The sequence below is a fragment of the Taeniopygia guttata genome, chromosome 1 (assembly GCF_048771995.1).
Source record: "Taeniopygia guttata chromosome 1, bTaeGut7.mat, whole genome shotgun sequence".
Taxonomy (NCBI): Eukaryota; Metazoa; Chordata; class Aves; order Passeriformes; family Estrildidae; genus Taeniopygia; species Taeniopygia guttata.
Window position 1 is genome coordinate 98595793 of NC_133024.1, and position 26167 is coordinate 98621959.

At 42.9% G+C, this 26167-nt stretch overlaps 1 protein-coding gene across 5 annotated transcripts; it reads right to left on the bottom strand.

The window, feature by feature from the left end:
• Positions 1–1743: 1743 nt before the first annotated feature.
• Positions 1744–17565, bottom strand: ASB9 (ankyrin repeat and SOCS box containing 9). Of its 5 annotated transcripts, XM_002197534.5 has the most exons (8): positions 17047–17560; positions 12165–12244; positions 11089–11196; positions 10000–10150; positions 9289–9423; positions 7747–7938; positions 4516–4682; positions 1744–3337 (listed from the first exon to the last, which is right to left on the bottom strand). In XM_002197534.5, exons 1-7 carry the CDS (start codon positions 17138–17140, stop codon positions 4558–4560), a joined length of 885 nt encoding a protein of 294 aa, XP_002197570.5. In that variant the 5' UTR covers positions 17141–17560; the 3' UTR covers positions 1744–3337; positions 4516–4557. The 5 variants fall into 5 exon arrangements, 3 of the variants coding, with proteins under 3 accessions (XP_002197570.5, XP_072790240.1, XP_072790245.1); XM_072934139.1 differs by lacking the exon at positions 7747–7938 and having other exon boundaries at positions 17047–17565; XR_012057647.1 differs by lacking the exons at positions 1744–3337; positions 7747–7938; positions 10000–10150 and having other exon boundaries at positions 4551–4682; positions 17047–17562.
• Between the last annotated feature and the right edge of the window lie 8602 nt (positions 17566–26167).

The following is a 26167-nucleotide window of genomic DNA, read 5'->3' on the forward strand; positions in this document are numbered from 1 at the left end:
CCACAGTTTAATTTGTGAAGTGAAACAGCTGACAGATTACAAACTCAATTTTACTTCACAGTCACTAAAGCCATGAATCTAGTGCTGTGTCACTAGAATCAGTGAAGATTAATGAGTTTCAAGACCTTTAAAAGTGCAAAGAGAAGTAGTTCAGAAAGGAAAGGCTTCACCTGGCACAGAAGAGACAAGACCTTGTTGCATGGTGACATGAGCCAGGTATTCTCCAGCACTGAGGCAGGGATAGAGTAAGGGTTACTGTGTTGAATGATGTAAGAATTTGAAACATTTCTTTTCCCAGCAATAGTTCACTGCTGTCATTTTAAAGAAAAGTGGACTCCCCAAGGTATCTTAGAGAGCAGTTTTGCATCAAATATTGCCTGGTGCATGAAAGTGAGTATCCCTTGGAGCAGTGAGCTGAGCAATGTGTCAAGGAAGGACAAATAATTGCTCAATATACATGGAAATAACTCCTGAGAATTTTTATCCAAAGCCAGCGGGATTCAGGCTGGAAGTGCAGAGCAAGGCAGACTCCATTTTGACAAATACAGTGTATTTGTTAAGCAAGAAAAAGTAGATTCAGGAGCATCAAGTCTCAGACCCATGATTCTCAAGAACAGCAGTATCATGGGAATTGAGCATATCCCATATTAGGCATAAAAGTACTTTCCTTTTCACCACTAACCTACTATTTTTAAGCCAGTCTGTCCTGTTTGGTTAAGCTAGAAAAGTAAAACTTATTTCCTTCTTAGTCATCTTGAAAAGAATTCATGTCAGTGGACAGGCAAGAGGACATTCTCTGAATATGCTACATGTTATGTTTACTAGATTTGCATGCCTGTTGTTTCCAGTTAAGAGAAAATATAAAACAACAAGAAATTTACAGAACAGCTGTGGACCTTTGCACAAAACTGCAGAAAGAGATGTGTCCTGGGACATGGCTGATCCCACCTAGCAACTGCAAAAATGTATTGCACCAGACATATTTTAATAAAACACAAGATTGTTGTCTTGCTTAAATCCATTGTTTTCTTTTGTTGAGGTGTTTTTAGTTCCACAGTTTTCAAAGGCAGCTCTCTATTAATCAGAAAAAACATCTTGTAAAGCAATTTGCTGGCACTGCCCTCACTCTTTGAGCTGGTCTTTGTGGGCAGGGATTCCCAGAGATGTATCCAATGGAGAGGGAATGACTTTCCTCCCACACCTCCCCAGCCCAACCATGTACCCAAGGGCACTGACAGACACCTGCTGGACTTCTGACCACACAGGGACCTCCACCCTCTCGCTTCCAGTAAAGGGTTCCTGCTGTGTACAAACACACAACAGCACCACAACATTGCACGTGCCTTTTGTTTAGCTGGCAGGAGAAAAAAACTTATGCAAATCAGTTAAAAACCAAAACAATTAAAAATAAACAAAAACAAAACAGAAACAAAAACAAAAACCCAAACCCAAGCTGGAGACAGTGACCATCTAAAATAACATCTTTTCCTGCTTTGTGGAAGCTCTGTCTCCTTTTCAATAACCCTCAAGTGAGCAAAGAAGGAATTTCAGGAGTCGAGCTCTACATTAAAACATCAACAAAAGGCAAGATTTGCACAGTATTTGCATTTTAGTCTCGTCTTTACTATATTCTGTTCACTACCTGCCTTCAGGTGGGATTGCAAGAAATTAGAATTCAGAACTCCATAATATCAGTCAATCCACAAAATTAGGGCTATGATTTAAAAACTGAATGAAAACACATTTTTAAGCAAAAGAGTATGAACTATTTATTTCTGAGAAAATATCCTACAAAATTGTATGGCTTAACTACCATTAAACCATTAACATAAAAATAGGAAAAAATTGTGATTAAATGCGATTAAATATATTCATTATTATCATTTAAGTCCTGCATTACATTTTGAATGGTTTCAATATAGAAAAAATCCAAACCTCACCTATAATGAGCTTATTCAGTCTGCATCTTGTACTTTTACAGTTTATAACTGTATACAAGTTGCATAAAGCTGTAAATCACCAGTGTTGGCCACAAATTTTATGAAAATAAATAAGTAAACACACTGAGATGATACAAACTGAGAATACAGAATTAATCCTAATTCCACTTGGGCAGAGAAATTCAAGTAAACAGAGTCATACCATGAAATTTTCATAAGAAAAGCAAACTAGAAGCAACACCCTCACCTGGTTCTCAGAGTAATTTTCACCTGGTATTATAATTACTCCTATAAATCCATTGGCTGAAGTTACAAAATAAGATGCCTAAAGATGAAAGTAAAACTAGCACCTACAAAAATGTTTCTTCATCATCTAGAATATAATGAGATGGATCTTCAGTGTTCCACTGTGTTACCAAAGAACACTTTATTGTCCAAAAATTAAGCACCAGGTTCCTTGTTCATTCGCTGCCTGTTCAATGCAGATTGAGCTTTACTAAGACAGTGATTTTAGAAGAATATAACTTTCCCATCCCAGATACCTGCTTTTATTTAACCTCTGTGAAGACAGACGTCTATTTTTCTTCCTGGGCATGAGGAAAACCATATATAGAAGGCCATCTTAAACCAGCCAGTTGATTTTTACATGGCTTAAATATGTGTGATGAATTGGGTCAGATAAGTGACACATTCTCAAGTGTCTCTATCACCAGAGGAGTTAGAGACCTAACTGTGTTTGTCATTTTGTACCCATTTGTAGTACAATTGAGTGCTCCACAAACTCAGCAGAACTGTTCTGTGTTTGGTCAGCAGAAAGAATCAAACCATCACACTCCTATAGTCAGCAGTCAGGTTGTGCAGACAAGGATTTGAATTGTGATTTACAGAAAATACCAGCATCCAGGTAGCATTTGACCTCTCCTCTCTGAACTTCCACCAGCACAAGGCAGGCTGGCACTGCTCACACTGGCACACTGGTGAGCACCAAAATCAGCTTTCATGTATTAGAAGGCTGCCAGTCTCTCCACTTCTGAGGACTCTGTATCTCTCATTGCTGGTGTTAGTGATGTCAGCAGTTTTTGCATTCCCAGCCCACTCTTACAGAGTCTCCACAGCGAAGTGAAAAAGGATCTCCAGAAGCACCAAAGTTTGTGGCTGCCCCTTCAGCTCAGGGGTGCCATGGAAGCCCCTCAGGGTGCTGGGCATGCTGCTGCTCCCAGGTGAGGCAGATGCACTTTGGTTTAGAACTCAGAAGGAAACAGGGCGAGGGAAGAAGAGCTGGAATCTCAGCATTCTTGCTCCCACATCTGTCAGGCAGCTGATATCCCCAGGGGAGCACCCAAATGAGCAGAGAGTGGTCACAACTGCACTTCGGTTTGTGGCAGCAGGACCCATTTCTGAAACGGAAAGAAAAATGCCCAGTGTTAATGTTTAGCTGGAAATAATTGTTCTTATGACCTCAGTGGAATAAGAACTACATACATCATACATTGAGTCCACTGCTCACAACTGAGCAGGGGGCAGTAATTGCCCAGTGTTTTTAAATTTGGAATGGACTTCATTGTTCTTTTTATGACCACACATTAGAGACATTATTATTACCACTCCCATGGAAAATGCTATGAATGAGGTAGCAACTCTCTCAGAAAAAAATATTATCTCACTCTTAATATTTTCTTGGGTGGAGAGGGGCTGTAGAAGCTGTTGTTTTTCTGATATATGCTGAAAAATGCTTAGGAAATATCACCTAATTTTCAGGGCAGAAAAGGGAAGCACTCAATGCCTGCTACTGATAGCCTGTTGGCCCGTGTCCTTGAAAATTAACATGCTACAAGGAGAAAATGTATAGTTCTGAAGTGTAGTTCTTCTGTGTCTCAAAGTATCAGGAGTAATTGCCTATAATGGATGGTTAAAAATTTTGCCCCACTATTATTGCACCGTATGGAGCTGCCACCAGCAGTGACCTATTTGCTGTCATGGCAGAAACCTTTGTTTCAGATGCTGGCCTAAGTGCAAATGATTGTTGGTTGGTGCTTATCTGTCTGCAGTGTGATACCCTTAGAAAATAAATAACTTCTGCCAGAGGGCGTTCCTTACTTGGCAAGTGGGTTCACTTGGGTTCCCTCCCCTTCCTCGTGGTGGCGTGGGCACAACCCTCACAGATGACAGCATGTGAGCACTGCTTACAGAGAAAGCTCTCTGCAGCTCTCCTGGTGTGCATAATGTTTACATGAGATGCTGTTACTGCTGAGCTGGGATGTGTGTTTTCTTTGTGAGGGGTTGTCAACCACAAGACCTCTGAAATTTTGCCAGAGAATCAGGAGGTCTATTTAAAAATGTTACGCTGATTTTCTGTGCTTTTAAGGGAGCTCTCACATCACATTTCCAAGCTTCACCATGCAACCATGCAGGATTGTTTCTTACCCAGTGGATTTGGTGGGGCTGATGGCATTGAGGACTGAGTGAGTTGGTCAGTCCTGTGCTTCTTTGACCCGAGCTTTACTGGAGACCAAAAATTGCCATAAATTATCATTGCAAACACTGGCAATACTAGTGATGAAAAAAGTCAACAAACCTTGCTGTGTTATTAAAGGCACCGTTTTGAACATGAAAGTGCTCAAATGTGGAGAAGGAAATGTTTGAGCTCGTCTGGGAGGAGCAGTCCAGTTATTTTTTGATACTGCTTGTATCCAAAGCACCTCCTGATGCACAGGCGGCACAGCTGCATCAAGGACAGTGGCCCTGAGAAAGATCCAGGGAACAGGTTACACACATGGCTTTATAATACCAAGACTATAAACCTGAAACAGCAGCTGTGCAACCCACCTCCTGCAACCCACCTCTCACCAGGTTTTCACACTCAGCAGTGAGAAGTCAAACCTGCATCCCCCAAAGGACACCTGCCCACCCACAATCCAGCCCATGTCTAGTCACTCTGGCATTACTCAACTGGCATCAGCAGCATCAGCCTTCCCCTTTTAAGCCATACAAATGTTTGTACTGTCTGAGAAGAGATGATTGATGATACTCTAAAAGCCTCTGCCTCCTCTCACTCCCTCAGTGAGATCCAAGTTTTCAGTCCACTGCTTTCTTGAGGCATATTTCATAACAGTGACGAACACAAAGCAAAAGAAGTACTTTATAGTTCTTTATTTAAGCCTTCCAGGTGAACTGGTCCCATGTTGATAGATGGGAGCCCTGTTGAAGAATCTTTGTCACTTTACAAAAAAATCTAATTATAATAGCATTAGACACTTGTTTGGGTCAGTTATCCTTTTCATGAAGAGGAAGATCCTATGTGAAGTTCTACCTGCAGCACCCATCACTGTTCAACCCTCCAGCACATTGTTTGCACAGGGGTGATGAGTGTGTAGGCTGGCAGGTCAGGTAAGAAGATGGGCACCAACGAGGGGGTTGGATGCAGGGTTGGATGAGAAGGGACACTGCAGAAAGCCAGAGGAAGGTGAGTGAGCTGGGAAGGGTCAGTTTAGGTGCCCTCCTCCTGCAGAGAAAAGGGAAGGAAGGGAGACCACAACAAAAATGCAGTGAGGTGTCAGCTTTGATCAGCTTTTGAGACTTCCCTCATGCGGGACACCACATTTCCAGCAGCTCTGCAAGGCTGAAAGTTGCTGTGCTATCACAAGGGCCGTGCAAAGGGCTGCACTCTTCTGCTAGGAGCCAGCTTATGATTTGTTATCCTGCTCTTGGGTACAAAACAAGGCAAGCTAGTTAAACTATTGCAGTATCACACTGCACTTGTGCTTGACTCTGATCCCACAGATAAATGCTCTGCCTGCAAACATCTCATTAAAAAAACAAAAGCTTCCATTACAAGAGAAAACAACCAAACTCAAAACATGAAGACTTATCAAAACACAAGCAGTGACACTACACTGGAAAATATTTTGCAAACACAAGCACACAGTACGTTTTTGGAGCACTCACTAATTCTCCCACCCACACACAGGACTGTCCCTGAGATGTAAGCAGGTATGATGGTCGAGCAGCACACTGAACTGCCAGGAAGGGAAGCACCACTGGTGGCAGCTACACCTGCCCTGGGCTAGCCCTGGAGGGTACCTGGGTCACCATGCTCACCAACTCATCTCTGCTGGCCAAATGCTCCCTGCAGCCTGCCTGCCCATGGGCTGCAAGGCTCCAGCAGCTAGGCTCTGGGGGCAGAGGAGCCTTGCAGAGCAGGAGAGCAGCTCTTGCACCACTCCCAGACCACAACTGCTCAGCCAGCCAAAGAAGCCAGACATCAGCTGTCCACAGGCACGGGCCCACTCAGAGATGGGCATGTTGCAGAACATCAGAAAAACCACTGTTCCACAGGAAAATTCCCTTCAGGCATTTATTGTTTCTGATTTTGATTGCTGAATTTCGCTTAGAAAAGTTCCTCACTGCCCGTGCTGTCAGCTGAGCCTGAGCAGTGTTTCCAGGCCAGCACCACAGGGTGTGTCTGAAATGTTTTTCTATCTCAAATAAACAGGACACATGCAGTGCCACAGGAGTCAGGAACCGAATGCAGCAGGGACTGGAACTCAAAAAGATCATTGCTCTGCGTGCTGCAGATTAGGTTGGGAAACTAAATATCCATTGCTCATGCAAAACATGCACAGCACAGTTGTTTCCATGCTACTTTCATGTTACTTTTTCAAGCAGGGCCTGATTCATCACTTTGGTATTCCAAGTTTAATTTTCTATGGCAACAATCTCATCAATGTGTAACTGGCATGGACCATACCATCACCAATTTGTTTAAAACAATGCAAATCCAGATTATTTAGTAATATATAAAGCTTTCTGACTGAAAGAGAAAATCTAAGGAAGAACACAAGCATAAAAATAAGTAGACACTACAGATCTTACTCTATTTTCTCTCAATAATAAGTAACATTTCTCTTCATAATTCATTAAAGATTTTATAATCAATAAAATAAAATAAAATTACCTGAAAATATTTGATTTAAAGATATGAAATAGACTCTTCCTAAAGTTTAAGCTTATGGTTTGATACTGCTGTTATTATTTGGCACATAAGGTTTGTCTTTAGAGAAAGTCTGGCGTATAAATTACTATAAATATATAATTCCTTACATCATTCCTGTGCAATTTTCCTTAATATCAAAAAAAAAAAAAAGTAATCTTTCATTTTAAAGATACTTTTGCATCTATGTAAAAGATTGGCCCAAGAATAAAAGTAAAGGACAAGGAATTAAAATCCAAGTTCTTCAATATATCTTTTTTTAGTATTATATGCACTAAATTTTTTTGGGTTGCAAATCTGCATTTATGCATTTGTGCTGAGACAAATCTGACCATCTACTGTATAAGTAGAGATTCCAAACCTCATTCTCACTACCTAGCCTCAATTCCCATCAGAGGCGATTTGCTGCCTGCATTTGTCAGCACACTCCATGGAACACTCCTGGGTCTACTGTCTGACACAAGGGAACTGACAGATTCTCACTGAATGCAAAGCTTTAGGTAATGAAAAAAGCTAACATTAATTTCTATGGCATTTTTTGCTTGTTTATTTACCCTAAACTCTACTTTGCTCAAGCTCAAGATGATTGCTTCCTGATGCAGTAGATTAAAAATCTGGGGATTCAGGATGGGTTATTTTTCTTATCATTATCACTGTTAGTTTACCACTATATTCTGGCACTTGAACAGTGTCCCTGTGTCAGCAAATGGAGGCAAGCTCAGTTATTCCCAATTTTCTAGTGCTAGCAGCCTGGAATAGCACAGCCTTATGCAATAGTCTGTGTCGGTTTTCCCTAAAACAAGTTCTAAGGGGCACCTTCTCTCTGCAGGAACAGCTGGCCCACAGGGCAGCCAGGTGGGACCAGCTCCACTGGCCTCTTGTTTTCAGCATTCTTCACCCAAACGTCTGCTCCAAAGTCCATCAGCAGCTTCACCAGCTCCGCGCTGCAGTTCCTGGCAGCCGAGTGCAGAGGGGACTCCAGGCCCTTGCCGCTGTTCACACTCGCTCCTGAACAACAGGAGGGACAAAGAGCAATGAGAAGAGCCAGGACTACACAGCAGCCCATTGTCATTCCCTGCACGAGCTGCTGTTCCTCTGAATAACACACAAGTGCTGTAGCCTGCACCCAGAGCTGGACTCCTTGCGCTGGGGCTTGGTGCTACAATTTGCACAAGCACAACTCTCACTGGCTGAGGACTGGGGCTGGGACTAAGAAAATGATCCTGGAATGGTGCACAAGGAAATCCTTCACCCACAGCCCAGCCCAAGGGTATCTTGAAGCAAGACAAAGGTGTAGCTCCACTTGTGGCCCACCTCTGCTTCCCATTCCTTAAAATAAACTCAGGATTTCAATATGCTCTCTACTGGAGACTTAAGCTGGTGGGATTTCCAAATGCCAAAGTATCTGTTAGGGTAAAAGTGCAAGAATAGAAAAGTTCTAGAGGTCCTTGGTAGATGAGGGCATAAGCACCCCTGGTGATAGTTCTCCCACTCATTACTCTGGATTAATGGCTCCTAAAATATGCTAAGAAAGGTGAGCTGCAGAATTAATTCAAGACTAGAATGTTTTACATTCCCATATACAGGAGGCAGCAGAAAAAAAAATAGGAGAAAAAAGAAAATAGTTGCCAACATTTAATTTAGATTAATTTGTATTTGACTTCTTCCCAAGAAGTTGACTTCTACTAAACAGTGACGTACTTAACAAGCGATATATTTTTTTTTTTGCTTGTTTTTTTCTAAAGTAGTTTTGTTGGTCCACCATTTTTGTGCCAGCTATGTGGCCGCTTTAGGTTATATAGCCCCCCCTTTGGCTAGAAGACCTGTACTACTATAGATAACAAGAAATGGTTTTATGTAATTACCCAAGCATTTAGACTTACAGCTTTGTGTGATGCAAAGGAGATAGTACTGAACCTTCTGCATTGGAAATGTCTCCAACTTTTTATGAACTCATTGAAAATCAAAACATGTTTGCAGAAATACTATGTGAAAGTGGCTGAGTCAATTGTTTTGGGCAAACAGGAAGTAAAAAAAATTAAAATTAAATTTCTTTCTGTTGACTTCAAATAACTGCAGCATCACATGCACAGACACTGGAAAGTATAGCTTGTTCCAGACACAATCAGCCGTGTGAAATCCAAGATCACCCATCATTTTGTTGGGAGCTATCCAGCTGAATTCCTGGGTCAAGAAAACCCTGATCACCCTGCTACCACATTTAACCAGGGCTGCTATTAGGAGTGAAATATCTCCTGGTCCCAAAGCAAGAGCTCCTCTAAATTTTTGATGCAAAGATAATCCAAAGACAGATGTTGCAGGAAACAAAAGTACATCATTCTTTATTTTTGTTTTTACCTGACTCCAGCAGCTTCCTGGCACAGTTCACTTGCTGGTTCTCACATGCTACATAAAGTGGAGTACCCAGGTGCTTGATGTTGTGATCTATATTTACCCCACGGGATGCAAGGAGTTCGACACATTGCACATGACCTTAAAAGGGATAAAGGAAGAGTCAACTCACAGAGATCAGGCTCATTTTTTTTCAGCAAATTCTCTGTTGCAGCAGTGTAGTTTGGCAAAGATTCAATGTTTTGTCAAGAGGTGGTAGTGTAATACTTTCATCCACTCCAATGGATCCAGCCAGCAAACCAGGAGCTCAAAAGCCACATTCAGCAAAACAGGCTAAAGCCTCACAGGCTAAAACCCTCACATTTCATCTGACTCATTTCAGATGTCTACTGAAGATGAGATCAATCACTCCATGTTTCTCTCCACTCCTTTTGAAGACAGCCAGATGTCTCCCTCAAATGTCCACATTGTGTGCAGCTGACTTGGACAACGCATTCCCTTTCCAGGTGGCACGATGTGAACTCAGAGGATCTGACAGCTGAGCTGACCTGCCCCTGAGGAGCAACAGGCTGGGAAGAACTGCACTCCTCATGATGAGACCAATTAGCAAGGCATTTTACATGATCCAAACCAAGAAAATTATCTTCTTTATCTCTATCCTCCACTTCAACACGCTGCTAGCAGCATGGAAAGGAGAGCTGATGCCTGTGGGGTTACCTCTCTTAGCAGCTTCGTGGATGGGGGATGCCAGGTCACAGGGTGGGTGTAGGCTGGCTCCATGCTCCAGCAATAAATTCAAGCAAGCCACACTACCACTGACACAAGTGTTGAACAGTGGTGTGTGCCAGTCAACAGTCACTCCATCCACCTGCGAGAAAATAACACAATCTGGCAAAACTTTTGTTTTCTTGGTAATTCAGAATTGATGACAACTAATCAGTTTCTCAGCAGGAAATAGGTGTTTCAATATTTTTTATTTAATTCCATGCCAAAACTCCCCAGTGCTTCCAAAGACTACAAGTTTTCATTAAAATGATAATTTAAAAAGTATTTTTTTAAATTGCTCCCAAGTCTCTCCTACTGCAAAAAAAGAAAAAAACCAAAACCCCAAAAAAAACCCATCAGGGCCACACTAGAGTCTCTCAGGAGTTACCAGGCTAAATGTATGACCATTTCTCAGTTATCTTAGCTGAAAGACACCTACCCATAGCCTTCTCCTGAAACAGTCCATTTTTGGTTGAAAGTGTGCAACCCTTCATTATTTTATTTTTTTTTTTAATTTTAAACTGAAAGGTAATATCTGTAAGGTAATGGTTGTATGAATGTGTTGAATTTCCTTATTCACTACAATTTTGATGTTAGCTTGAAAAGTAGTGGCCATGAGACACGATTTCACCATTTTACTTGCATCTTGTTTCCATTTTCTTCCCATTTTTTGTCAGTTGGTTGTCACATTCCTATGATTCTACTTTAGATTGCATATTGATACCAATAAGATTAATGCATGCATAAAATAAAACACACCCTTAACTGCTGCAGGATTATAGACACTTTGCAAGATGAACTTCCCCTTGTTCTTGTTACAGATGAGAACATTTCATCCTCATCTAAAGAACAATAATAACTTGCTTATATCTGTACTTTTTGGATTGCTTTATTAGGAAGTGCATTTCATAACTACCTTAAGCAGAGCTACGCACAGAGTGTAAATCACAGAGATACTCTGCCATGACATCACGTAGCATTATAGTGTGGTGGTACAACATACTAACACTAGAGACAGTGGTCTGTCCATCACCTACTCACGTGAGCACCATGTTTTAACAGGACACTGGCACAGGCAGCATGACCTCCTAGGCAGGCTTCATGGAGAGGAGACACCTGGTCTGCTGTAACAAGATTGACATCATTCCCCTGATAAGATAATGGAAAATATCATTACAACAAAGTACTAAAACCCCCATACCAAAATCCACAATAAAAAAAAACCTTCTTTAAAAGCTTTATGTAACTAGACCTTCCTCAACTGCCTGGAGCTATTCATCTCAGAAAGTAAGCAGATGAAGGGGATGAAGAGGCGGTAATGATTTGGCTGGAGTGGATACTGGCACAGCATACCTGAGGCCATGCCTTGTACACACTGAAAACCAGCACAGAAGGCTTAGTGGACTGCCCAGTGGGACAATGTATTGTGATTGTTTGACTGGCTTGAACCCTGAAATGCTCTTGAAGTATTTTCTGTTCTTTGCCTAGAGGCAACCACTGAAGGAAAGAAAGGCATCAGAAACATTGGTTGGATTCTACAGGATCTTTTGTTTATATCAATCTTGGTGCTCCAGAAGACTAAGCTGGAAGAGTCTCCAGTGCCCCTTCCCTTTCCATTATCTCCTTCACAGGTTAAACACAGGGATTTTGAAGAAACCAAGTGGTGAAGTTCAGAAGTCACTTCTACCTATCCCTGACCTTCTGGAGGGACTAGGATATGCTCAGGCACTTCAGAAACAAGTGTCTGGGTGACTGAATTGAAGCTCAACCAGACCCGTGACTGGGTCCAGAGCTGGCCCTCAGCTTTGGGGCACCAAAACTCCTCACTGGCATGCACAGGAGCTGCAGAGGAGATGCCCTTAGCCATCCAGAGATCCCAGTGATCCCATTTCCTCTGCCACAGTTAACATATCACCCTGGATAGTTCAGTACATCTTCAGATGCACAAAGCTTGTGCATCTGAAGTGATTGTAGAAAAGAAAAGCCCGTTGCATGCAGATTTCACTGCGGCCTGCTTAACACGATTTTCTCACCCTGAAGTTTCACAGTAAAGCACAGACTGCATTCATCCACTGAACAAACCCTGCAGAGACCACATGAATTCAGCAGAGAGGTACCTGTTCAATGAGCTTCTTCAGGGAAAGCAGACGCCCATGGATAGAAGCCTCATGTAAAGGAGACCAGTCTGAAACAAAGTCTGTATAAAAACAAAGACAGGAAAAAGGCTAAAACTTCTATTTCACTAGCATGCTTTACTTCAACTGTGTGACCTCCCTTCTACTTTATTTGAGCTGCCAAGATTTCTTTGGAGCAGATGGTGTGAGGGAGACAGACAAGAAGATGGTTTCCCTCTGGGTGCATTTTTAACTCATCCCATGCTTGCATTGCACAGCTGTGCTCCCCTTCAGAAGACAGGAGAGGGATTTGCAGAACATCACCTGGCTCTGGCTGAGCTTGTCCCTCACTCTGAATTATTTCCAGGGCCCTTTTTTTTTTTTTTTTACACAAACTTATTACATTTTACCAATCATCTCAAAAGGAATATGTTTGAAGAGAGTTTGACTGATCAGTCATTTACCCCGGCTCACAGCTGGACTAGAGTCAACAACACTTGGCAGGAAAAGGGACCAAAGTACAAGGAGGCAAAATGTGTTACCTGTTGATTCTGTCTTTCTGTTTTCAGTGTTTGTTATGAGTGGTGCATTTTAAGTAATAGCTGTGCTCTCTGCATTGTTGAAACTACCACATATATACTGTGCAAATATTAATAGAGAGAGATCTCCAGTATTACAGATTTTATGGCTCAGAGTCAACTGACAGCAATAATCCCTCTGGGAGATATTTATGTCCCAGCACTCAAAACCCAGTGTCTGCTCTATGTCAATGTGCCAGGTTCCTCCTGGGAAGGAAGGGAAGCCTTTACAGAGGGCACTTCACACAGCTTCCTGTCGAAAGACATTTTGCTGTTCTCTGGAGATGTCCCACTCTCCTCCACTAACTACAGAGAATACTCCAGTGACCAAGTTACTGGCTGAGTTGCTGAGGTTCTCAGGAACTATAATAAAACACATGCATGGAATGGAATCCTTAACAGCTGGAAGTCTGCCTTCAGCAAAAAACCCTAATAAGCCTATAATTCCTTAAAAGAATGTTTACACTTAAGCTGATGATCGTAACGGTTTTAAATAAAAGGAAGGTATATTTAGGCCACACATTAAAATGTGGTGGTGGAATAATGGAACAGGTTGCCTAGAGAGGTGGTAGATGTCCCTTTTGTGGAAAGATTCAGGTCAAGCTGGATGGGGCTCTGAGAAACCTGGTCTAGTGGAAGCTGTTCCGTCTCATTGCAGGGGTGCTGGACTAGACAACCTTTAAAGGTCTCTTCCAATCTAAACCTGGCTATGAGTCTATGAATTAGCTTTTAAAGAAATCTGTTTTCTTTGTTATTAGCATTATTTGAGCTCTGCCTGCCTCCTTCTATGCTCCATGGGCCGCTTCCCACAACAATTACACAGTTTCACTAGGTTCCCAAATATCTTTGGCTTTAGCAAACAGACAGCCAATTCTGGAAGCTGGGGTTCTGGTTCATGAGGATGGCAAACCTGGGCAACAATTAACAAAGCACAGACTGATTAACTGACTAAAACATCTTTGCTCTAAGTGATGTGTGTCAAATTGATGCTTATCTGACTGTGCTGTTGCTCTTGTTGGTCCTGCCTGTGTTACAGTCAGTTGTGTTTCCAGGGTATATAAAAAGCTTTTTTACATTTAGGAACTAATACCATTGCCTAAATTGCATGAGTTGTAAGGGAAGTATGTTTATAGATATTCTGAAAATCTAGATTGAAGTACCAAGTTTTTTGAGCTGCAACTTGAACTTTTTTTGGCTACACAAATATTGGCAGGCACTTGTGCCTGTACCAACCTGTGTATTATACCAACGTATTATATCATCATGTCATGATTATATAAGAGGAACATATCCATGTGTGGATTTTATCCATTCAGTCCTTGCTTAAGAAAAGACAGGTTTTCACTGAAACTCTAAAAAGAGCCAGACCAGCCAGCTGTAGACTGGCCATTGACTTGCAAGTTTCCAAGTTTTTACAATGAATTAGAAGATTGACCATATAAGTACTATAAATAAATGTCAGTGAAAAATAAAAGAGATATGTGCTGACATGTAACCTATCTGGCAGTTCTGTAACTGAGAGAAACCTAGAGTTTTATCCTAGGTGGAAGTGGAGCCCTATGGAGCCCTAGGGAGTCTGTCACACCAGCCTTGGACACCTTGGGAGGAGCAGGATTAAAGGCCTGACCGATGACTAATTGGGATGGCATAATTCCAGATCTGCTGCCATGAACTGCACAGCCTCAGGCTGATGTTTCTCCTGCCCTACCTCCATCTGCAGCAAGCCCTTCCAATCTGAAGCAGTGCCAGGAAAGCATTGGAAGGGAGGTTCCTGGAAAGGATGGCAAATTTCTCCAGTTTCTTGACCCAAGGCATCACCTTCTCGCAAATAACCATATTTCTTTTTTCTGCCTGCTCCAGGCTGGAACTCAAGTTTCTTGCCTGGAAGAGGAGAAAGGCTGCAGTGATTTCCATGTCTCACTGCCCTCTTTTACACTTCACAGGAGGCACACTTTCAGAATACAAAAGATATGTATTGTACTTGATTAAGACCTAAGCAAATGTCAGTTCTAGCTGACTATGGGCTTTCAAAATCCTGAACTAGTGATTTTCATGAACATGCCCAGAGCACTCTCCATATGGACTAGCAAGGCCATTGTATGTGGGGGACACAGTTGTTCATTGTATGTACCACCACCAGAACAAGGATTCCTGATTGTCAAAAATAGTACAACTGCTCTTTCACAAAGAAACAAGATAATTCATCCAAATTTGAAATTTACCCACACCTTAGTCCACAGGGAGCCTGAGCCAGACCCTAATAGTTTGGCATCTAGCTATCCAAATCCCCTGGTTTTCAGTGGCTTTGGTTCACCTAGCTCACTGCAGAAAACTCCAGCCAGCCCAGAGGTTAGATTAAACCCCTGGTCATATTTGATTGTGCTGCCATCACTCAGGCATGTGACACTGGCAGGGTGGTGTATACAGAGAGAGTCTTATAGCAATGCACACATGCAAATTCTGACTGCTCCCTGTGCACAACAGAGCTCTCACAGGACCTTTCTAGAGCACTGGTTTTTGTAGTGATGGCTGAAGCAATTTTTTGCAGCCTCTGACCATGTGAGGGCATTGCACATGGTGCCTGTGCCTGTCCCCAGGCTGGTTTCTTCCCATGCCTCTCACGCACAGCACAACTTGAAAGGGGCTCTTAAGCCCTCCTAGTGAAGGTGTGCTCGTGCATTCATATTTGCAGACACAAAATCCTACAGCATTATATTAGAACAGTATTACAAATTGTATTTTTCATACTCATAGGCTGTCCCTTAAAGTTTGTGATCTACATAGCTTGAGCTAAATACATTCCCACTGGAAATTGCCAACAGAGCTTATTGACTCTGCTAAGGAACAGGCAGACACAAAAGGGATGGACTAAACTTTGATTTTCAAAAGACCAAATGATCTGTACCCAGCCCTGTGCCATGTGGGATTCCCTCCTTCCACCCTCCATTTTGCTGGAGCTCACCTCCAGTGTGGTTCTATTTCACACAGTTAATGATATCACTGTGCCTTCCCGCTCAGCCCAGCCTCAGGCTGTACATACGTGGCACACACGGGGGCAGGCAGACTACACCGCAGATAGACTGGTCAGCCCTGTGTTTTGGCTTTATGGTCTTAATTTTCCACTTGGTGTTAATGGGAATATCCTGAACAGCCCAGAAAAAGAGCAAGGATAGCATAAAGTCACATTTGCTGAATTTACCTCATTCCATCTGCACTTGCCATTAAAGGAAGGAGTAACTTCACAGAAACAGAGCTACAGCGAACACATGCAGCTCAGGATACAAAGATAAATTTCTTGTCTTTTTTTTTACCATGTCATATTTTCAATGGCTCTGGGCCAGCCAGACACAGAGCAATGACCAGAGTGAGGCCATTTGTCTGAGTAACTGCTCACTATTATGTGCCCACAACAGCACTGGTCACAGCAATGCCACTGCAGAAGAACCCAGTAGGCTCAGCCTAAAAAACACTTAGGTCTGTTCATCTGAAAGACAAGGGGAAAGGATAAAAGATAAAGGAAAAAAGGAAAAAGAAGAAGAAAGATAAAACAAAAATGAAAACCAAAAATTAAAATAATTGAAAGAAAGAGAAAAGAAAGAAGGAAAGTAAGGAGGAAGAGAATGAAAAAAGAAAGAAAACAAAGAAGAAAAAGAAAAAGAAAAAGAAAAAGAAAAAGAAAAAGAAAAAGAAAAAGAAAAAGAAAAAGAAAAAGAAAAAGAAAAAGAAAAAGAAAAAGAAAAAGAAAAGAAAAAGAAAAAGAAAAAGAAAAGGAAAAGGAAAAGAAAAGGAAAAGAAAAAGAAAAAGAAAAAGAAAAAGAAAAAGAAAAAGAAAAAGAAAAAGAAAAAGAAAAAGAAAAAGAAAAAGAAAAAGAAAAAGAAAAAGAAAAAGAAAAAGAAAAAGAAAAAAGAAAAAAGAAAAAGAATGAATTGAGCTAGTGCTGAGCTTCCTGCTGGCACTAATTTAAGTCAAACACGCCACATTTCAACTTATTTCTCAGTGTGCTGCAGTCCAAGCGCTGCTGCATTTTTGTTACTGCTTGCACAAAATGCAGTACGAAACCAACCACTCTTTTCTATGACACAAAAGAAAAACAACCAAAATTTCAGTATCAAACAGAAATAGCCTTTTTTTTTTTTTTTTTTTTTTTTTTTTTTTTTTTTTTTCCACACAGGCATGGGGTGTTTTGTGGGACCGACTGAGGAGCTGTCCTGAAGCAGGACACCGGGAGCAGCAGCAGCGCAGCCTGGCTCTGCCCCTTGCTGCCCCCGGCAGCGCTGAGGCTTTGCCGGGCAGGAGCGTCACTTACCCCTCATCAGCGAGCTCCACGGAGTCGCTGCAGATGCCTGGCCTCCGGCTCCTTGCCCTTTGCTGGCATTTTGATTTCTTCTCTCATCATCCATCTCAGCCCTGTCTGCCCAATCGCTGTCTTTTCACTTTGTGGATGGTTTCCAGAGTTCAAATTCCATCGTTCCCGGCGAGCCCCCAGCGGCCGGAGCGCTCTCTGGAGCAGACCCTGCACGCCTGAGCCGAGCAGCCCTGGCGGCAGCCGGGACGTGCCGCCGGCACCTCTGAGCGCACAAACCCGAGCACCGGGGCTGGGATTTGACAAAGCTGCTCCGGGGCTGCCAGAGACCCAGCCAAGCGAGAGATGTGCCTGATGTCACATCCTCTCCAACGCGACGCCCAATCGGGGCGCCCGCCGTTCTTTTTTATCAGGAAGGAAATTCTTAGTTTGCCAAAAAAACCAAGACAGAAAGAGCCAGTTCGACTAGTTGAACAAACTCTGCCTGCAGGGGATGCGCAGAGAGAGCCGGCAGAGCCGGGGCAGGCAGAGAGCAGGGCAGGGAGAGAACAGGGCAGGGAGAGAACAGGGCAGGGAGAGAACAGGGCAGGCAGAGCCGGGGCAGGCAGAGAACAGGGCAGGGAGAGAACAGGGCAGGGGGAGAACAGGGCAGGGAGAGAACAGGGCAGGCAGAGCCGGGGCAGGCAGAGAACAGGGTAGGGGGAGCCGGGACAGGCAGAGAACAGGGCAGGCAGAGCCGGGACAGGCAGAGAACAGGGCAGGCAGAGAACAGGGCAGGCAGAGCCGGGGCAGGCAGAGCCGGGACAGGCAGAGAACAGGGCAGGCAGAGAACAGGGCAGGCAGAGCCGGGGCAGGCAGAGCCGGGACAGGCAGAGCCGGGACAGGCAGAGAACAGCACCGGCAGAGCCGGGGCAGGCAGAGAACAGGACCAGCAGAACCGGGGCAGGCAGAGCTCTGCCCGCTGCCCAGCAGGGCTGGCGCAGCTCCCCGGGCCGAAGCGCGGAGCTGCTGCGCCGCTGCTGCCCGGGCTGGGCGCTGCCGGTCCCGCGGCTCTGCGGAGCTGCAGCGGGGCTCCTGAACCCTTACCCTGCTCGGTTCAGGTCACCGAGTCACAGGCACACCAGCAGTTTGGTACCAAAACAGCGTCCTTTTATTTTTAAGCAACTTCTCATCCAAATCAAACCACCTTAGGGAAAAAAAAAAAAAAGTCTTCATTATTTTTTTAGGGCAATCTCTGCCCCATTTCTGTGTCTGTTTTGCAAAAGTTCTGTTCTCACAGATCATCTCTATTTGAACTGTTTTCCTTCCCAGTATAGTATAATTTACAAGCATAAAATCCTTTTTCTGTCACTGAATATTTTTGCATGTGTGTTCAAGTGGAAGTAGGCAGAATTCTACTTAGGTTCAAGTAGAATTTCCATGCAAATTCTAAACCATGTAATGTTTTTCTTTTTTTCTTTTTTTCTTTTTTTTTTTTTTCTGTATGGCTACTAGAGCAAAATTTGTGTTTGTGTATTTGGGGATTCGAAGTTGTTTATAGTATTTTGATTCTGATCCTAACTTAGCTGAGCCTAAGAAACTTGGTTTTAATTTTATTTCTTTCTGTAATGTATGTGAGAAATCTGGAATAATATTTAGGGTTTCTTTGTCCATATCTTTAAAAATAATAATTTATATTAAAAGATGCAAACAGCAGCTGAACATCATCCACACACTTTGCCAACAGGGAATCTGTGACAGCAACCTGGGCACAGGTGAGGACAGGGCCAGCCCTTTCCATGGCACTCCCTTCTGAATGTAGCATGGCCTCCCATGCTGGATACAAGGTTTGATCTCCCTGAAAATTACATTTGTGTCTTAGTCAAACTGTAAACAGAGAATGTGGTGTATGTAGGTATTGTTTCTGAGGATTAACATGTAAAAGGAATGAGAAAAACAATTTTTCCTCTTTAGTGTTACTTGATTTTAGAGGTTAGGTTGCCACTTTTCATGTATGATCATATCTCTGGCAGATCTAGTATTAACAACCATTTCAACAATTCCACCACCAAAAGGAATCAGTGTATGCAACCAAATGTGGAAGCTCAGAGCTGTGTTATCTTCTCTGATGACCAAGAAGGTAAATACAGTAATGACCAGCGAGATCTGATGCCTCAGGAAGTTTGCAGATTTGAATGAATTTGAATGGTGCAGTTGATATTCCTTAAGGACAGGATGCAATCGCTGGGGCCCTGGACAAACTTGAGGAGTGGGCCCAGGAGCACCTCCTGAGGTTTAACAAATCCAAGTGCAAGGTGCTGCACCCGAGTCAGGGCGATCCCAGACATGAGCACAGAAGATGAGGGAGAAGCAGTCACTGAGGGCAGCCCTGCAGAGAAGGACTTGGGGGTTCCTGTGGATGAACAGCTGGACATGAGCCCACAGTGTGCGCTCGCAGCCCAGGAGGCCCATGGCACCCTGGGCTGCATCCAAAGCAGCCCAGCCAGCAGGTCTGAGGAGTGGATTCTCCCCCTCTACTTTGCCCTCATGAGACCCCACCAGGAGTGCTGCATCCAACTGTGGGGTCCAGCACCATAAAAACATGGATTTGTTAGAGCAGGTGCAAAGGAGGACCACAAAGATGCTCAGAGAGCTGAAGCACCTCTCCCATGAAGACAGCCTGAGAGAGCTGGACTTGGTCATCCTGGAGAAGAGGAGGCTTTAGAGAGGCCTTACTGTAGTCTTCCAGTTCCTTAGGGTGCTTATAAAAAGGAGGGAGAGAGACTTCGTACATGAGCAGATCATTCCAGACTAAATGTCAATGGATTTAGATTGAAAGAGGGCAGGTTTAGTAGATGTTAGGAAGAAATTCTTTGCTCAGAGACTTATGAGGTGCTGGAAATGTTGCCCTGGGAGGCTGTGAATGCCTCATCCCTGGAAGTATTCAAGGCCAGATTAGATGGTACTCTGAGCAACCTGATCTAGAGAGTGGCAGCCCTGCTCATGGCAAGGGCTGGGAACTAGGTAAACTTTAAGGTCCCTTCCAGCTCAATCCAGTCTGTTGTGACAACTGTGCTCCTCTGAGTTACATTTCAGATGCCCTTATGCTGATATGCAGCCAGAATACAGCAGAGAGTAGCTAGAAAACATGCGGATCTGAGTTTGACAGACATAAATTATCTCCTGAGCTCTTGCTTCACCTAGCAATTCAGGCATACCTGCAGAGGCTTTGTCTTGGTGATCACCTTAGTATTATTTAACCATCTAGAGCCACTTACTCCTTAAGCATCATTTTGATGTGAATGGCATCATCAAACTAAATTAAACTCCCCAAATAACACATCCCAAAACCAGGGGATTCCAAAGATTGTTCTCAGCCTTGCTGAGAGCTGGAATATGCAAGAAGGCTTTGATTAATTTAATCTCATTTGTTGCTGATTTTTATGGAAGCAAGCAGAAAATTCTCCAGTAAAAAGGGAATGTTTTAACATCAACCTGGATCTCAAGATAGACAACACAGAACTTCAAATATAGATTAGAAACAGCTTACATAACACAGAGACACACCAGAGCTTTTAAGCATTACAATGCTATTTTCCATTTAAATAACAAATACATCCCTAAGTTCTAGATAAACAAGCCTAGTAGAGAAATTACTTTATCCTCAGTCAAGTGCAGCCATCCTTGGTGCATAGAAGTGCACAGTAAAGTGGAATCGACAACACTTAATATTACTTTTTTCTATTTACATCATGCCTTATAAAGGGAATAATTTTTCTTTCAAAAAATCTAAATTTTTTGTAATTCAATGGACTGTTCTACTGTCTTGGTTCTTTTTTTTTCTTCCACTTGTTAATAATTTTTTTTAACTTGTGCAGATAACTTTTATAACAATTTTATTACTATAAGCACAAATATTGCTACAAAAATGAAAATGCACTAGTGATAAATCCGTCTTGGTATGAAAATTCACCCTTGGTTTCTGAGGATGCAAACCACAGAATTACAGGAAATGTTTGGGAAATTGGACAAAAACCAAGATTTGTTCAATTGAACTTCAGAATCAGGGTGAGAAATCCTAGTTTTTCCTTAGCACTAATGAAGAAATATAGGCACTTTCAAACCATGCTTTGTCTCACCTACTTTAGATGCTTGCTCTGGGGCAGCACATATTGGAATTTTAGAGTCAGTCTTCACCAACTGTAAAAGGGATCCCTAAGCCATGAGCAGAAAATTAGATGGAATTAGATGTGTATATGTAAACAGCTGAAACCCACTTTAAAATATGGCTGAATTGACAGCCAGGGGTCCCAGCTCTGACACCCCTGAGTGCTGTCATGTGCCTTGTCCTGCACAGCCTCTGGGTGCTGCAGCTCAGGGTGAAACATCTTCAGCCCAGACAAAAGCCAGCATTGCCCAGTGCCTGAACCACAGAGCCTCAGCTTTGGAGTGCCTGTATTTCAGATCAGGGTTTTGACAGACAATTCTGACAGATTTATCTGCATTGATCCAAGCTATTGCTCCCCACCTGGCTCCCAACCCTCAGCAGAGGTTAGCCAGTACAAGGGATGGCAGCACTGGCCACAAAGGGATGCCACAGCTGTCTCAGTACATTGTGTCAGCTCAAAAATCTGTAAAAGCTGTTTTCTTCTACAGACTGTAAACTTGAGCTCTGAGACACTAGCACATGCCAGATCCTCCTCTAAGGCAGCAATTTCCAGTCAGCAAGCAAGGCAAACATCTGGGACAGCCATATTTTAAATCACAGCAGTTAAATCTGCCAGAGTTGCCCACAGGAGTACTAAAGCACTGGTGTCATTTCCAGAGGTACCTGGGTTTTCTTTGGAAAGCTGCTGCGAAATTCTTGAGCTGACACAAAGTGGAGAAGTTCTCCCTTGGAGAAATTAATCATACTGTCTGGTTCTTGTATCCCTAATTTCCTTCCCTCAAATCAAGTCTCTCCTCCAGAGGCTTTCCTTCTTTTACAGTTTTTCTAACATGAAATGTTTCCTTTTCCTTCCTCTCACCCTCACAGAAACTTCCCTTTGCAAACATCCCATCAGCCTGGCTGGGGACCAGACAGACTTCTGCAAGTAAATGTTCCCTTCTGCAGGATGGCCAATTTACTTAGCAAGAGAGAATATAAATTGAAACAAAAAAAAACCTTGAAGAAAGCAACAAACACATCTCAGTTGCATTCTGCCTACATCAGTAGCACCTGGATCTGTGCTCTAATTCATTGCAGATGTGGAGAAGCACCAAGATTTCCCAAGGAGCAGGACAAACATTGTATGAGAGCTTGCAAACAAGTATTGTGTCAAGAAAGGGATTAGGGGCATTTCCCCACAGAGAGAAAAGCAACATCAGTTTTTCACCACCTGGTGCCAGTTGTCTCTCAGTGAACATCTGTGTAAGCATCTTCATTTGTTACAAAATATATCTTGACATTTCTTTCTGAACTGGATTTAAAACATATGTTTGTACTCCTGCTCAGGCAAAAGGAATCCAAACTCTGAAAGTTGGTGAATTAAAATTTGGTTTGGTTTTTGGTTTGAGTGGTTGTTTTGTGAGTTTTTCTTTTTTGTTGTTGTTGCTTTTTGTTTTGTTTTCCAAATGACTGTGATTTCTATCATTTCTGGGATATTTTTTGTCCTCGATTGTGGGCTGCAATCATGGTTTGCCCACACTGCCAGATGAATAGTGTGGTGAAACATCTCATGTGACAAGTACACACCAACAAGCAGACAGAAGGTGCAACAACAGCAAAAGTGTCAACCCAGTCCTTGAGAACTGGTAGTATTTCAGCACAGCCTGCCAGCATCTGGCAAACTGTAAGGTAGTCTTGTACAATGCCAGCTTTTAAGTGAAACCCAAATACAGGCATAGAGCAGATTTGTATTTCTTTCTTCCCCTTTTCTGACTGTTGGTTATTAGTTTTGAAAAACAGTGGGAATTCTTTGGTTTGCTGACAAATCATTTTGGTTCCCAAACTTTTCAGTGTAAAATAGCTATTTCTGAAGATACCAAAATTACTTCCTCAAAGATATTAATTTTGTCAGAAACTTCACATTAAAAAAAAAAATAGTTACAGTTTTCCATTAATCCCAGTGGCTAGACCAGTATGGAGAAAACCCAAATGTAGCACAAACAAGCTCAGAGCCGCAGAGGCCAGCTGGGTTGGCCCTGATAAGCAGCACTCACATGGCAGGTCCCACACAGAGCATCTTCCCTGCATGGTGGATGTTCCCAAACAAAGCAACTTTCCATGCTTTTCCCTGGTTTCTGTCCCTTCCCCCTGCTTATTGGTGCCAGGAGGCAACAGGAGTCACAGCTAAGGAGTATTGGAAAGGCAGATGGAATGGTGAAAAAAGGGTTGTGGGATGGAGGTATTTAATGAAGAGTCTCCTCTGCCCTGGTGCTCTCTTCCTCAGTTTCACTGGGGTTAGATGTTCACTGCTTATCCAGCACATTACATTTCAATAAGCTCTTCCACCCACACCCACAGGCTGCTTTCCAGATCTTGGAGCTCACCTCTAGAAATTTCCCTCATGTGGCACAGCTTTTCACACTTCTGCATGTGATGGGAACAGCCAGCACATTCCAGCTCTTCTCACAACAGGACCTCCTCTTGGGGAAAGCTGCCACCACCTTACCACTTCTACAAATGCAATTTGTGGACTTACACAAAAGTTACCCCAGGATCTCCTAAACTCTTGTCCAGATCTGGGACTTCTGTTGGCTTCTGAAAACGGGCTTCAGAAAGAAACACTGCCAGCTCGACTGCTTGAAAATCACCAGACCCTGCATCTGGGTCTGTTCCCCCAGCATTCCAGGCATGGCAGGCGCTCCCATTTTCTTTTGGTAAGGATTGTTAGCATATTACTAAGGTGGGTGAAATTACTCAGCTGCCCTGAACAACATACTTGTCATCTTCCCTGCTCCTGGAAGATGGCATTTGGTGCAGTGGAGAAGAGGGTGTGTAGAATAGTCAAGCCCATATCAATAAGGTCAGAACTATTCCTAACATGATCTTCAGGTCCAAGAAATCCACTGACATGGTGTTGGACAGATTAGCTGCTTGTACCAGGAGATATCGAAATTTTCTCTGTTGAAAATGCAAAGTTGGAACTACAGTAAGCAGCCAACTGCAGTAGTAGTGTGCCTTGGAAGAAGTTTCCTTTGCTGTCCATAAGCACAGCTTGGCTTTTGTTTTTCATGAGGTTGGAAATCCTCTGAAACAGCCAATAGATGCTGATTCACAGTGCTGATGTTGTAAAATTAAGAATTTCCCTTCCTAAAGGATTATGAGCTGAGCACAGTGACAAGTATACAAGTTTTGTCTTAGTACTGTATCCAGCTTGACCACTCATCTAAATATCTGATGTTGCTGCAGAAGGAAAATCTCCTATGGAAAATGAGTGCAGGGCATCTTACCTGAGGCATAAAGATGGAAATGTGTGGCAGGGCTGCCTGACCCTCCCCTTCCCCCAGCTGTGGGACATCCCTGGTACACAGCAGGCTGCAGATAACCTTCCCCAAAGCTGCACCTGAACTGGTGTGGGTCACTCTGCATCAGCTCCCAGCATCATCCTGCATGTCCCAAACCAGGAGTGACAGAGCCTCCCTAGGACCCCACGGCCCTTTGGCGGGTGGTGGCAGGGAAGGGTCTGCAGCCAGCTCTTGCCCTGGCCGTGCTTCAGGGAGGCACTGAGGGCCAGACCCATATGTTCCTGCACCCTCAGAGCCCACACATCCCCTCAGACTGCTTGGAGGAGCCAGTTCTCCACTCACCTGCCCTCCTCAGAGCAGACCTGGGAGCTGTCTGCACATGTAGACCACAAAACAAGAGCTCTCTAATTCATTCTTCAGCTTGGAAAGGTGATTATTATTTTCTTATCACCTGTTCTTGTGACAGCATTGGGACAGGCATCTGAAAATCTGGAACAAGCCCTGCACTCAACTTACCATTTAATGCGATGACAAATATTGCTAGAGATTTGTACCAGCAAAGAAAATTATCTGTTAAAATGTACCAAGGAAAAGCCTTTTTAGTCACATGCTTGAGACATAGTAATAAAAAAATAGAAAGAAAGGAAAAAAAACCCTAATGAATGATTTAATGGTCAGTGACAAAACCATATTTTTTCCCAAGCTGCTGCAAGCATGAAAAGCCCAGACATTTCTCAGCCATTTACAATGGATAAATAGCAGACATGGACATTTTCTGCACAGTAAATCATTTCAACTCAAAGACTTTCATAAATATCACATGAGGTTCCATCCTGCCAGACACCCAGCCGAGCAGCTGTGATGCCCTGCAACAGTGGCTGTCCACAGTGAGTGGGAAGGAGCATTTTGGGGGTAAAACTGGAAAGCACTTTGAGTAAAAAACAGTGTCAGCTCAGGGGGAAATGTCTTGCCCTCTCTACACCAACAGCCTGTAGGAACCTGTCTGTGGAAACAAGCTGGAATTACTTTTACTTGTTGGCATGAATTTAGAGGAAAGTTTTCATTGAAGTCTTGGAAATTCCCAACCCAACCCAAAAAATGTGTTCCTCAGTCACTGTAATTATTCAGGATGCCATGTTTAATATATATATCTTGCTGTAAATATCTAGTTACCCTGAATGTACAAGTAGCAAAGAAAAATTATCACATTTATTAAGTAGGAGCCACTCTGGGATATTTGAGGATAAGTGGTCTTCAACAGGTACTCAATAATGAAAGGCACAAAGCTGCTGGAACAAAGTCAAAGTATTTTTACACACATCAGGCTCCAGCAGCAGGAACTCACCCTCTGAAACAGCTAAGAGCAAACATCTCCCTGTAGGATAATGAGATACAAATAATATGCAAAGGATGACCCTCTTGGCCAATACCCTTAAAAATATTTCAGTGTACTTACATTGTAATAGAGACAGAATGAAAAGGGGTCACTAATTTCTATATAGTTTGATGAGTACACTTTTTTGTTTTTAATGCAGAAAACATGAAAAAAAAAATCACCCTCATGGGGATTCGTAGAACATTCAAAGAAATTCAGGGTTACTGTCACTGTCCATAACAATTTGTTCATTATGACCAGAGTAAAATAGGTATTTAGTCAGCATCTAGAACAAGAAAAGTGCAGAGAGCACTACTGCTT